At 33.0% G+C, this 13,081-nt stretch overlaps 1 protein-coding gene across 3 annotated transcripts; it reads right to left on the bottom strand.

Moving 5' to 3' along the window:
* Window positions 1-241: 241 nt before the first annotated feature.
* Window positions 242-6,440, bottom strand: LOC105118138 (zinc finger protein NUTCRACKER-like). 3 transcript variants are annotated; one of them, XM_011016013.1, is made up of 4 exons: window positions 5,798-6,440; window positions 5,110-5,506; window positions 2,043-3,336; window positions 242-599 (listed from the first exon to the last, which is right to left on the bottom strand). In XM_011016013.1, exons 1-3 carry the CDS (start codon window positions 5,949-5,951, stop codon window positions 2,073-2,075), a joined length of 1,815 nt encoding a protein of 604 aa, XP_011014315.1. In that variant the 5' UTR covers window positions 5,952-6,440; the 3' UTR covers window positions 242-599; window positions 2,043-2,072. The 3 variants fall into 3 exon arrangements, with proteins under 3 accessions (XP_011014315.1, XP_011014313.1, XP_011014314.1); XM_011016011.1 differs by having other exon boundaries at window positions 242-664; XM_011016012.1 differs by having other exon boundaries at window positions 242-719.
* Between the last annotated feature and the right edge of the window lie 6,641 nt (window positions 6,441-13,081).

Genomic DNA, 13,081 nt, shown 5'->3' on the forward strand with positions numbered 1-13,081 from the left:
CACGACGCTGTACAAACCTATCTACGTGGTGGCAATGGATCCTAAGAAATCCAATAAAACGGTGTTTTGCTTTTTTGAAATCGAGACAGGAAATCTAGCAAGGATGCAAGAATGGTGACATTTCAGTCCACAAAAAAATGCCTTACGGAGTGATTTCATTTCAAAGGCGAGGGTCCCCACACGTTGTCCTGCAAACTTCTCTCTTGCAAAATTAAGCTCCAACTTTCTAGCATATGTATAGTATACATGGCATTTTATCACATGACCCACTATATATAATCTTCTTCTTTTTTCAAGTAAAGCAAATATATGAAAGTTCCTGAACTGTTGTATAGTATTATTACTGTTAACTACCAGAAGATAAAGTAACACTGATCCAAAAGCAAACATGAAAAGACTGCGGCTATAGAAGTCACTATCCAAGATATGAAATCCTTAAAACTCTTAGGTACAGTTGAGTTCGAAGAGAAGATTAAGAAACAGCTTGAAGAAAATTGAGCTGCCTCTCTTATTGAAACCCCATGATGTGAAGATCTCCAGGGTAACTGCATCATGTCTCCAAAAGGCCTTTCTTCCACGAAACAACACGCATTCCTGACCTGGAAAACGATCCCGAACTTTGTTAATCACATATTCTCTGTCTTTCTTTCTTTCTTTTTTCGGCCTGATAAAAAAATGCAATCGGAGTTAACCTCCCAATTTGGACAGCAAACGAAGCACTACCGACAGAAAAAGAAAAAAAGATTCTGGGTTAAGCTTTTAATTGGCATATATATGACACAGAGAGAAAAAGTTTAGAATTAATGAAATAATATCGATAATCATTTTCTTCTCCAATTAAAAGTGATTGTACTCGGGTGGAGGAGTGAGTTTACCATGCAGCGGTAGAAAGTGTCTCGGTCATGGCTGTTGTCGCATGTGGTGGGGCTTCTTAATTTCCTATCAGAAAAACTAAGTGGTGGGGCTCTAATATGTACGTTCTCCTCCTGCTAAATGTAACCACGAAATAATTTCTTCCCTGAGCTTGTATGTGTTTGTTTCGCTATTTGAAAATAAGATTGAGTTATTCTAGTAGCTAGTGATTTGAAAAATAATTGTTCATAGTGTTTGAATTGTTTTTTAAGTATATTTTTTATATCACGGTAAATTCAGAGAGGGAAAGAAATCGTAGATATACTGCAAGGCATGATCTTCAAGTATTAAAGGAAATAGAAAGGAAGAAAAATATAATAATAGGGGAGGAGGGGGAGTTGGCTTAACATTTAACCCCAATATTCACATCATTCCTTCCGCTAAATCATTGGATTGTCGATTACTGCCATTAATTTCTGTCAAGGTGCCGCAATTCAAATGGGAAAGGAGGAGCCACAGTGGGAGAAAGTCTGGCCTACTTCTAAGACTTTTTCCCCAAGTATACTTTTCGTGGGAAATCATGTACAGTTAGCAAAGTTACTACTACTACTAATGATAATGATAATAGAATAAGGTGGATTTATCCTGTGCCCACACAATTAGGCATATTATAATAATAGAAGACTGTCCACGAGAGATAAGAAAATGCATTCCTAAATGCTAAAATTAATTTTCAACCAGTAAAAATCAGCTATAATATACTTAAAAATCTATAAATAGGAGCCTAATAAAATTACCTAGACATCTGGAATTGGACACATGACCAAACAGAAAAGACATTCGTTTGAGCACCCTAAGACCGGCAGCTAGCACTCGTGACTCTGGCTGAAAAGATATACGTGTAGGAAAAAAGAAACTCAGGTAAAAAGAAATAAGAACAAAAGGACAAGAAAAGAAACAAAAGCCGATACATGTTCTCCCATCTCATGACTGCTCCCCTCGTGCAAAGAAACAGGCCAGACAGATAATAGGGATAGAAATTCTTTTTTTCCAAGACCCCAAAAAGAAAGGTAAAATCATCAAGGACACATTTACCAATGGAAGCAGAAAAATTTTACTTTCTAATCATATCCGAGTATGATCATTAAAACGCCACTAGACTATAGTAGAAGAGAGTTTAGTTCACGTACCGATACTTTTGTCATCTAGCTTTTTTTTCTTCACTGAAAACTCCTATTTCCTCCGAAAGATTGGCTTGTCGGCGCCGCAGAAATATTCGCGTTATGTCTCTCTGAATCCAAGGAGGAGCCACCCATATCCATGCCATGATGCTGACGCTGTGGCTGCTGCTGTTTTTCTCTCTGTGAAAACCCTGACGATCCACTCATGCTTCTCACTATTTGAGGACCAACACCAAGAAAGTCTCTTGTCAATCTATCAGATCCACCAATGCTTGCATTGAGACTTTGGTGCAACTTTGCTTCATCCATATTGCTGTTGCCAAAATTTGGGCCGTGGTGCTGCTTTTCTTGCTCCAAATTTGTCCTGCTTGCAGTATATCCACCGTAGGGGTTTTCTTGTGCATGTCCGGGACCAAACATGGAGGAATTCCCAGGAGCAAATGAGTTCATTAGGTCATGAAGATTATTCTCGTTTTCGCTGAACATGCCACTAAAGTTCCCACCAACAAGCGGCCTGTCTCTACCAAAACTTCTAAGTAATGAGGCGCTGTTGTTGCTTGAACTTGAACCCATTTGAGCAGCCTTTTGAAGCAGCGCAGTAGCAGACATATGAGAGGCCATGTTATCATTCTGAACTGACGAGCTGTAGAGAGAAGGGACACCGGAGGTCATTTGATTACCCATTACATTATTGGAGAAGACATTACTCCCTTCACCACCACCAACACCATTTTGGTTGTTGAAATGACTGGGCATTAGCAATCCTGAAGTTGGTAGGTTGCTGTTGGAATTGTTTGCATTGTTGCTGTTGGAAATGCTGCTTGCGGTGCTACTATTGGAAAGAAAGCTGAGGTTGAACAGGTTGCCAGCAGAGGGAGGGTTGCCTGTGGTGTTGTGAATATCAGCAAATTGCATCAGTCCATGGTGGAACGGCTTATTTTGCAACAAGTCTTGCTGAGATTGGTTTTCATCATGATAATTCTGGTTTGTTTCTTGCATGAAGAAAGCAGGTGAGGGCATTTGCTGTGGAGGTCGAAACGACGATGAACCAATTGAAGAAGGGAGAAGATGATCGAATTGTCCAGTCCGCGCACCACCGCCACCAAGTCGTAAAACGTCAGTAGACTGGTTGTTGTGGTCTTGTAGTGAGGAGATTTGAGTTCCTACTTGAGATAAGCCTAAGGTCATGTTGCTACTTCCATACAGATGGCTTCCAATTGTGTTCAAGTTGGTAGGAGGGTTTCTTGCACTTTCTTGAGCCAGCGCATCACAGAATGCCCTGTGAGTGATAAAGCTGTCACGCCTGAAACAATTATTAGGAGACGAAGCTATTAGATCATCTAAGAGAGATAGTAAAAGTACACAAAGACGAAAGAAAAGTTGAAAAGAAATATAAACAGGAATTTATGTCTGCCAGCTCTACTACATCAAACTATACAATTTTGAAAGAAAAAAAATACATAGTTATAGATATGAATAATTGTGAAATATGATGCCTGCTTCCTCAAGGCACATGAGTATGTCTACTACTATTATAGAAACTGTGATAATAGACGTGATTAATCTAATACATATATATAGTTAATCCAAATTATAGAGCCACTAAAGAAAATTAAGTTCATCTCCGTGACTGATGGCATTAAATCAATACATATATATATATATATATATATATATATATGAAGATTTCATGAGTTCCTGTCCATTATTCTTGGCTTCCCCATTTTCTTGATGCGTCCCATCTTCAGCAAAAGGGCCCGAATTGTCGCGGTCCAGCAATTAAATGACAAAGGCTTGTAGATCCAGTACTTACAATAGCTATACATCACATCCAAATGAAAACTAGGGTTCCATATTGGCTGTAAAAATAAAAAGAGTTGTAGAAAATGGTACATGGAGCACAGGGAAGGGCAGAGGGGTGTTTAGGATGTGTGAGTCTTCAATAATTGAAGACTTAAGTTGGTAAAAAAATGTAGAAAGTAGAGAAGAATGTGAAAGAAAGGAGTTCAACCATAATTTCCTTAGGAGACAGAAACATAGTAATTACGGGCTATGGAGGTGTAGTTGTGAAAGAGGTGGACAGGGACAGTATTATTAAACAATCAACCATGGAACACCATTTGAAGAACTGGCCCTTCAATAAATGCAACAAGAGAATGTGTTTAACCTCATGATAAGACACCAATCAAAGAAAGTCCAATTCAGGACTTCTTTTTAATGCGAGTCTCGTGATGCCTGCTGATTTCCCGCTTGAGGGCTAACTGTTCAAAAACGAGGAACCAGGCTAAAATCATCACATCTATTGAAACCCTTCCTTGGTGATCAACTCCAAACACCCCCGTATATGTCACTGCAATTCTCTCTCTAAACTGTAAGACCACGCAGCTCTAGCAGAACGGCAGCAATGGGGGGAGAGAGGGAGATGAAGGGAGAGAAGGATGGTTTGTTAGGGCCCAGCTAACTTTATCATTAAAAGGAGTACCTGCAAGAGCACAGACCTGATCACATCTAGCCAACCCATAAGAGAACAAACATGGTAAAATACACGAGCAAGCTCTACAACATGGCATAGCAACACGTGAATAGGAAAAAGGATAAACGGCCAAAAAGGGCGGTGGTTTTGAGGGGAACGAAAAAAAATGTACTCTCTCTTCTTTTTTTCCTCTCTCTTTGTTAATCGGCCTCTCACAAAAACCTCAATGACCATGGTGGCAGTTCCAATAGATTATTCACGTGCGAGCTCATGTTTTCTGCTCTCTCACCATCTCCGCTGCAGTAACTAGTTGAAAAGTCTTCAGAAAAATAAAACTTGAAGAGAAGGGTAGAAGAAATGGAGAAAAAGTATCAAAACTTTTCTCTTCTCTCTTGTCGCTTGATCGAGGAATCTTCGCCCTCAAACAAATAAGTTTAGTGGTCGTACTATACTGGTAACGCCTCTTCCGTTTCTTCTCTTTCAACCTTTTTGTTGGTGTCGTATATGAATCGAGGGATAGCCGTCCTCCTTCCAAGGAAGATGAAGATATACGTACAGCATTAATGAGAAGATGGGGTGATTAATTAATTAATTAGCAGTTACCTTGAGAAGAGAGTGCCACAGTCACATCTGTATTCTCTAGTGCCACAAGTCTTAGAATGGGCTTTCCAATCAGACTGGACAGCATATTTTTTTGAGCACTTCTCACACTTCCATTTCTTCTCGCCATGTTTTCTTGAGTAGTGCTTTTTGATTCCAGTAAGATCACCAAGAGCTCTAGAAGGCTCATGGTGGACGCATGTGAGTTCGGGGCACAGATAAACCTTCCTCCTCACTTCTTTTGTAGTCTTCTGCTTTAGCTTCCAAGGCAGGTTATGTCCTCTTCTGTGGAGCTGTAGATTTTGCTCCCTTTGGAACCCTTTGTTGCATACCTCACATATGAACCTGTTTGTTGCCATTAGGGTCATGGGAGATAGTGCTATCACCTCTGCGTCTGGATCTGTTATGAAAAATGACAAACAACAAATTATTAGAAAAATCAAAATTTTAATTACAAATTAAGGAAAAGGAAACTTGGGGGAAGACATTTTTAAACATAGTATATGTCTACATACATCCATGCCAATTCCACTAAAAAACTTGGGTTTCTTTTAATTGGATTTTTGTGAAAGAAGCATAACCGAAGATGGGAAAAAATGTAAAAGATTGAGTGAAATATATATTGAGAAAGTCATTTTGTTGCTTATATAACTAGGTAGATCGATCTTTAGATAAAATTGGTGATACTTGCTTGGTGTTCCAGGTTGGTTTCTCTTTTTCTTCTGTGGCGGTGGAGCCTGAGCTGAAGATGAAGTTGGAGTTGAGGAATGCTGTTGTTTCATCTGCTGGTTTTGTTCTTCTTCCCTAATTCCAAAAAAAGGCGCCGATGAAGAAGAAGCAGCCATATTCTTCAGAGAGTTCTTCTACCTTCTTTCTTCTTCTTGAAGTTCTCTTCGCTTCTTCTGTTGTTAATCTCGCAAGGCAATTAATAGTCTTGAAAACCAACACAGCCCCACATGCAATTTCAGCTCCCGCTAGATATTCTTATCTTATAAAGGCAAAAAAACAGCAAATTCAGGCTTTGTGGTATTGATTAATGAGAACCCTAAAATGGGAAATAATATCTGATAGAGAACCTAAAATCAAGGGAGATATGAAGAGAAAGGCAAAAGGTATTGCAGCCCATGGCGTAGCATTAGATTCCTCTTTTCTTCTGTTCCCTTTGTTTTAAACGCTCGGATTTTGAACGAGTGAGGTTACTCTTGTTCTTCTTTGATTCGGTGTCATGCAGATACACTAACACATATACATGCCATAATTTACTTCTTTTTATTTTTTATTTTTTTTATCTTCTTAATTTGTTTCACAGTTGTTTTCCTTTCTCGATATTGCTCAATAATTTCCTCCCTTAAAATGACATTACCAAATGAAGATAATAAATTGAGAGAGAGAGAGAGCAGAGTGGGGGTAAGGCTTACGAGTCGGTGGACCCAATCCACCACACAAAACGACATAGGATGGTTTGCGAGGGCAGCATGAACAGCTACACCGTCTCTCTCTTACATTTCGGATCTGGTTATTCACTTCCAGACAAACCTTCCCTCATCACTCCCTCTCTCAGTGGACCTCACAGTAAAATATTTAGTGTGTGTGTGTGTACTAATTTTCCTTTTGGGATCCATGTAACAGTAAACCAAATTTAACAAGGCAAATTTGGCAATACCTTTTTTTGAAAAAACAGAAAACGATTGATTTTTTTTTTCTCACTTCAACCACGTGTACATTAATTTAGTTTCAACAGGATATTTATAACGTATGAATCCAGCGGTACAAACATTCGATCCAGATTGAATGGGTCAATACTTCATTTTTATCATATAAAAGAAATTCAATCAGCTATAATTTAATGATCAGTACGGGTGTTTCTCTGTTTTTATAAATATTCTCGTGCCCGAATACTCGTGTTTTGTAATTAAAAAAAAAAACACGCGGAAGAGAGTAAACTCCTTGAATTGTACTCCAACGGTGAGATTTTATATTAAAAAAATGGATGCAGGATTGGTTTTCTGTGTATTAATGAAAAACTAGGGTAGCCCACCTGAGACTTGACTGGGGAACCCGGCGGCATTCATGAAGCTGTTGGCCGTCTGAGCATCAGCTTGGGGACTGTATAGCATAGTTCATCACTGTTTTTGACACCCCTCTGGTTGACTGGCATGCAAAGGGCAAAAAAGGGTCAGCCGCTAGCCTTTGTCAAGTACACTGGGATTTATCCAGTTGAGCTCGGTTCCATGCAACAGGGACCTGGCTATCACATCAAGGTCTGTGGGGGCATCTCAGTCATTTCGAACGACCTAGAGAAATGACCTAATATCCAACCACCAGGTACGGTCTCTAATTTTCTTAAGCTTTGCAGTATTCCTTGCTAGCTCCGCATGCATCCCCGTCATTTCTACGATGTTACCCCTGAAATATGGCCATGGGATTTTACAGGGTTAGATGGTAAATTGGCATCGTAAAAGTTTCTTTGGAATCGGTTTTATGCTAAGATTGATTCTAATTATTTAAGTAAATTGATTTGATTTGATTTGCTAATCGAAAGTCTTTATTTGAAACAGGTTTTAACTGAAATTGCGAGATTTATTTGACCTGAACAAGTGAAAATCACTGAACTTGCTCTCATCTCTTGAAAAAATTGTGTCAATCATATTTGTGTGGGAGAAGGACGGTAGTGAAGTTGATGTTTAAGGGATCAAGTTCTGAAACAAATCACACGCGTTTTAATGTGATTTGCAAAATTATAAACATCTCTAATTTTAATTAATTACCTGTAGAATTAATTTGTATTGCTTGAAATCTTCTAAATTTTAGAATGGAGTAAATGATATTGAAATGATTTTATTTATATTAAAATATTGAATATCCAAACAGCCTATAAAAAGTGATATATATACATACATAGGGTTCGGGTAGCCGAGAAGACTGTGATGCAATAAAAAGAATAATGTGGTTGAAGTGGGAATTTGAAGCCTGGATTGGGACAGTTGTATTCTACTTTAAATTTCCCAGATTAAAATTTTTTATTCCATGCCAGCTACATTTTTTATTCCTATCGACGCCGGTGGATTAACCTATTGATGTATACATAAACGGTCAGTCACCCTTTTATATAATATTGTTTGGCAATTAAGGAACTGTATTCTAAAATAGTTGAATTAATTTCCAGTGGTCTATATCTATATCGAACAATATCATAGATTAATTGTTGTTTGAATGGGAATTCATTGTTATGTAAATAAAAAAATGCTCTAAGTAGTTTTTATATTAGCTTATGATATCCTGTGGAGAATCTGGTTGGTTAGAAACAAATTGGTTTTTAAGAAAGAGTGGTTATTGATTGGGATACATTGTTTGAATTGATTCTTTATCATTTGATGCTTTGTTCTAAAACAGTTGATGAAAATTATTAATACACGAGAATGAATGAACTTGTTTAGAGGTCTACAAGGCATTCTTGTTTGGTCTATTTAGCGATCTTGTTAGTTTTGGCTATAATATTTTTTATGTATTAATGTATGTTTTATCTATTTTTTGGTTTTTTTTATTTTGTACATACAATTTTTATTTTTCTTGCTGGTTTGTGGTTAGCTATGGCACTAGTAACCATTAATGTTAAATCCTTGATTATTATTATTAAAAAAATACAAGCATGGCCAGCATATTTTCTCTTTTATTTAAAGCACTTTTAAAAAAAATATTTTTTATTTATTTTAAATTAATATGTTTTTAGTGTTTTCAAAATATTTTAATATGTTAATGTTAAAAATAATTTTTTTAAAATAAAAAACTATAATTAACATATATTCTAACATAAAAAATTATTTAAAAAACAACCTTAACTATATTTTAATAAACTAAATCATGTAATTGTTTACTCTTGATTATAATTAACAATTAATTGTGGCCGGCATGAACTAAAAAACAAAAAAAAAATATTTGTAAACGAAGAAAAATAATCGTGCGTGCTAGTTATCATTCACCAGCAGTCTGCTGGATAATTAGATTTAAAGCCTTCAATGGGGCTAGTTTCATGGGAAACATAACAAGATAAACAGAGAGAAAATTATTGGTCACTTCGACGATGGAGATATAGATACGGTAACAAGAGAGAGGCACTTATCCAGACAATAAGACCATTAAGTGACAACACAACAGCATTTTGGCATCACGAGGATGATAGTTCTGTTCGAAGATGGACACGCTGTATTTTCATTTTCAATAACGGCCGCCTCGTACAATACCATCCGCTTTTATTTTATTTCCTTGCGTGGAGCTGCTTGGGAAAGCATTTAAAATTCTATTTTTTTAAAGTTTAATTTTTTTTATTTATAATTAAATTTTTTTTAATATACTACACCAACAAAAATTTTAAAAATTAAAAATAATTTTTAATATATTTAAAAATATATGTATTTAAAAATAATTACTGTTATACTCTCAAATACTTCCCAATAACCTGTTTTTCTTATCAATTTAATATTTAACTCTTGCAAATCTTTTTACTATATGTTTTTATTTGCACTTTGCAATAGATGGAGTAATTGTTTTTTGGGTGTATAAAGAATGCTAGGCTAAAAAATAATCTAAGTAACAAGTCATTAGTTCATACGATAATTAAAATAATATAAAAAAATAATAGCAAAAGAATTTGATAAAAAAAAAAGGCATCAATGAACTCTGGATTATCAAACTATCCAGTATTAATTTAATAGAAGAAAAACCAAAATAAAAAAGTTAAACTTTAAAAAAAAAACTCTGGTTTAAAAAAAAGTTAAACTAAAAAAATCAACTCACCTAATAATTTTTTTTTTGTGTGTTTTTTTTTACTGTTGTCTTTTTATGTTTTAGATTCTTTATAAAAAATAATTTGTAATTTTATTTTTTAACATTTTATTAATTAAAAATTAAAAATTATTTTTATAAGGTTATCTCGACTTTGTGATGGGGTTATGGGTTTAACATAATAGTTTATCTTTTTTGAGATTGATATTTTATTATTATTCAATATTATATGGAATGTGGATTGAGTTTCATGATATTTTTTTTATTCTTTTTTTTTATGAGATTGTCTTATTTTTATATTCTAAGTCTTGTGATTGATAAATTGATTTGGGTAAACTTGATTTTTTTTCATTACTAACCAAATCACATGAATCAAATTCTTAATTAATAAAATGAGAAAATACATAAAAATTGCTTATTTTATCAATTATGAATTTAAATTTTTGATTTTTTTTTATTTATTTTCTATGAAATAATTTCACTGGAATGACCTGGGTAACTGATTTAAGGGATTAGTGGATTAGCTATGAAAGACTTTGGTTTTTTTCTAGTTTTTTTTTTATGTTTTTAAATTATTTTAATATATTATATTAAAAATATATTTCAAAAATAAAAAAATTATTTTAATATATTTTTAAATAAAAAATATTTTAAAAAATAATCATTATTATATTATCAAATATTACTGAATAAGATAAATAAACTTTTTCATGATAATAGTAAAAATAATAACAATAAATATTATATGTATATAGCGCACCAAAGTGATTTTCCCGTAAGTTTTAATGCACGGTATGGTATCTTTTATCACGTAAAGGTGGGCTCCACATAAATATGAAACAATGAGTAGTAGCGTATCAGGTGCGCTAGTTATTTTAATCTCATGCGTGTACTTTGCTGGTAGCTTTCTTATCACGATTACAAGTTAAATGTTATGGAAAAAAATAAAATATTTATTTAAAAAATTATTAAAAAATAATATAAATTATATTTTGAAAAACTATCTAATAATTTAAGTTTTTATATTGAAATATTTTTTTAATATGATATCAAAGTTTTAATAATCAAATCACGAGTTTAAATCTCACTATTTTTATTTATTTAAATAAAATTAAATATAAAATAATATAGATATATACAAGTTTCATGCTCAAATAACTTCTATTTAAAAAAAATATGTTATATAATAATATAAATCATATTTTAAGACCTCACTCAACGGTTTAAATTTTTAAATGAGATAGTTTTTTTAACAAAATCAATATTTTAATAATTTAAAAAATATTTTTATATAAAATTTTAAATAAATAAACATTGTAAGTTTTTTTTTTCCAGAAAATCTTGTTGATTTCTAGATGAGATTGGAAATTATTATATAAACAAGACTGGTTATTCTAATATGGAAGTATTTTCAATGTTCTCCCTGTTTATTAGATATGAAAAATTACTAAGTTTCCGTACATATAAAGTAGCCATGCAAATCAATATCTCGAGTTTTTTATTTATATTTCTAAATTTAGCCTTCCAGGCCCACTTTGTTTTTTTGACCTTTTTAAGGATAGAGCCCACGAGTCTAGTAAAATTCTGGATGAAGTAATCCATAAAAAAGGTTGGCTGTTAGAATTAAGTTTCTGTGGACATATATTCCTTAAAACGACAACAAATAAAATGGTAACTTGAACCTCCTGGAAAAAAAAAAAAAAGACCATAGATGGTAAGTTGCAGTCTAAATTTATTTCACGTGAAGGATTTTTTTAAAAGAAATTTATTGAATTACTTTATATAAGAATTATCTACTTTACATTTTTATTTTCTCTCGATGATCGATTTTAGATTTTTTTTAATTTTGTAAGAATAATTAATTTTATTATTTATTAGTTTTTTATTCTTCAAAAATGAATTGTAAGGATTGTTGAGTTTTTTTAATATGTATTTAATATCATTGAGAATAATTTTTATTCACATATACGGAGGCAAGAAAATAAAGTAAAATACTTGATGGTGAAGGATATCCTCGGGCTACATGGGCAGCACGTTAACTTGAAATGAAGGGGCCTGGCTCCATAAAAAAAATTAAATGTCATTTTAGTCACTTAATTTTATGTGTCGACCGTATTGAACTAAATTAAGTGTTAACCGAAATTAAGTTTTTTTTTTAATAATATCTTAAAGGCATACCCTTCGTATCAATTTAGAGTATTTAAAAAAAAATGCAAAAGACGTTAGATCTCTTTGAACTGCTGATCAGAGCAGAATTAATCCTTTAATAAATTATCTGACACTCGAAATTCCTTGACAAAATTGAAGAACTAGTTAGAAATTTTTTTATTAGATAAACTTATATTTTCATTCAATCAGTGTTGATTCAAGCATGCGAGAAGCAGGTGATGTTCGAATTTCGACCTTTAAAAACGGATCAAATATGGAAAACAGAAGGAAGATTGATGAAAAAAAGTGGAATTATTTTCTTTTTCCAGTACTTCTTCTCTCTCTCTTAATTTGAACTAATTCAAAGGTTGAGGTATGATAACCGCGTGCATTTCACATGATAGTTTATTTAAGAATGTAATTGTGATTGATTTTTAAATAAATTTTTTTATTGAAATATATATTAATAATATTTTTTATTTTTAAAAATTTATTTTTGACATCAGCACCTCAAAATAATTTTAAAATATTAAAAATATATTAATTTAAAATAAATAAATAAAATTTAAATTTAAAAAAAATATTTTTAAAACATAAAAATAAATATATCTATGATATTAATTATATATAAACCTGGATTTCACTAATTAGTTACTTGGTTTTATTTAGGAACTTCAAGTGGTAGATAATTTATCCGGGAGTTGGTTACATTTTAACTGATAGTTCATGGGACTAACGGGGCTGGATACCTTTTACGTTTTAGAAAAATAAATTATTCAACATACTGATTTTAAAATTTGAATTAAAAAAAGGTCATGGAATGAAGCAAATTTCCTTAACTATTATACTTTTGTTCAAGAAAAAGAAAAAATGTTGAACCTTGATCCAAGACAATTTTCAATACAAACACGAGAAAAAGAAAATTGGACATGTGCAATTGTCTTTTAAAATTTGAAGAACAGGGACACTTAAAATTGACTTAAAAAATAGTTAAGTTGGATTAGTCCACGTGACCTTGCAAAGAATTGAAAAGAACCGCAAACTA

This window comes from Populus euphratica, unplaced genomic scaffold, assembly GCF_000495115.2.
Source record: "Populus euphratica unplaced genomic scaffold, PopEup_1.0 scaffold1747.1, whole genome shotgun sequence".
In the NCBI taxonomy this organism is placed as follows: domain Eukaryota; kingdom Viridiplantae; phylum Streptophyta; class Magnoliopsida; order Malpighiales; family Salicaceae; genus Populus; species Populus euphratica.

Bases quoted from the DNA above. Each gene is read 5' to 3' on its own strand.
- LOC105118138 (XM_011016013.1), bottom strand. From the start codon at position 5,951: ATGGCTGCTTCTTCTTCATCGGCGCCTTTTTTTGGAATTAGGGAAGAA. The intron at 5,507-5,797 runs GCAAGTATCACC...TTTTCATAACAG, and splicing joins AAACCAACCTGGAACACCAA to ATCCAGACGCAGAGGTGATA. The intron at 3,337-5,109 runs GTAACTGCTAAT...TAATTGTTTCAG, and splicing joins TGTGGCACTCTCTTCTCAAG to GCGTGACAGCTTTATCACTC.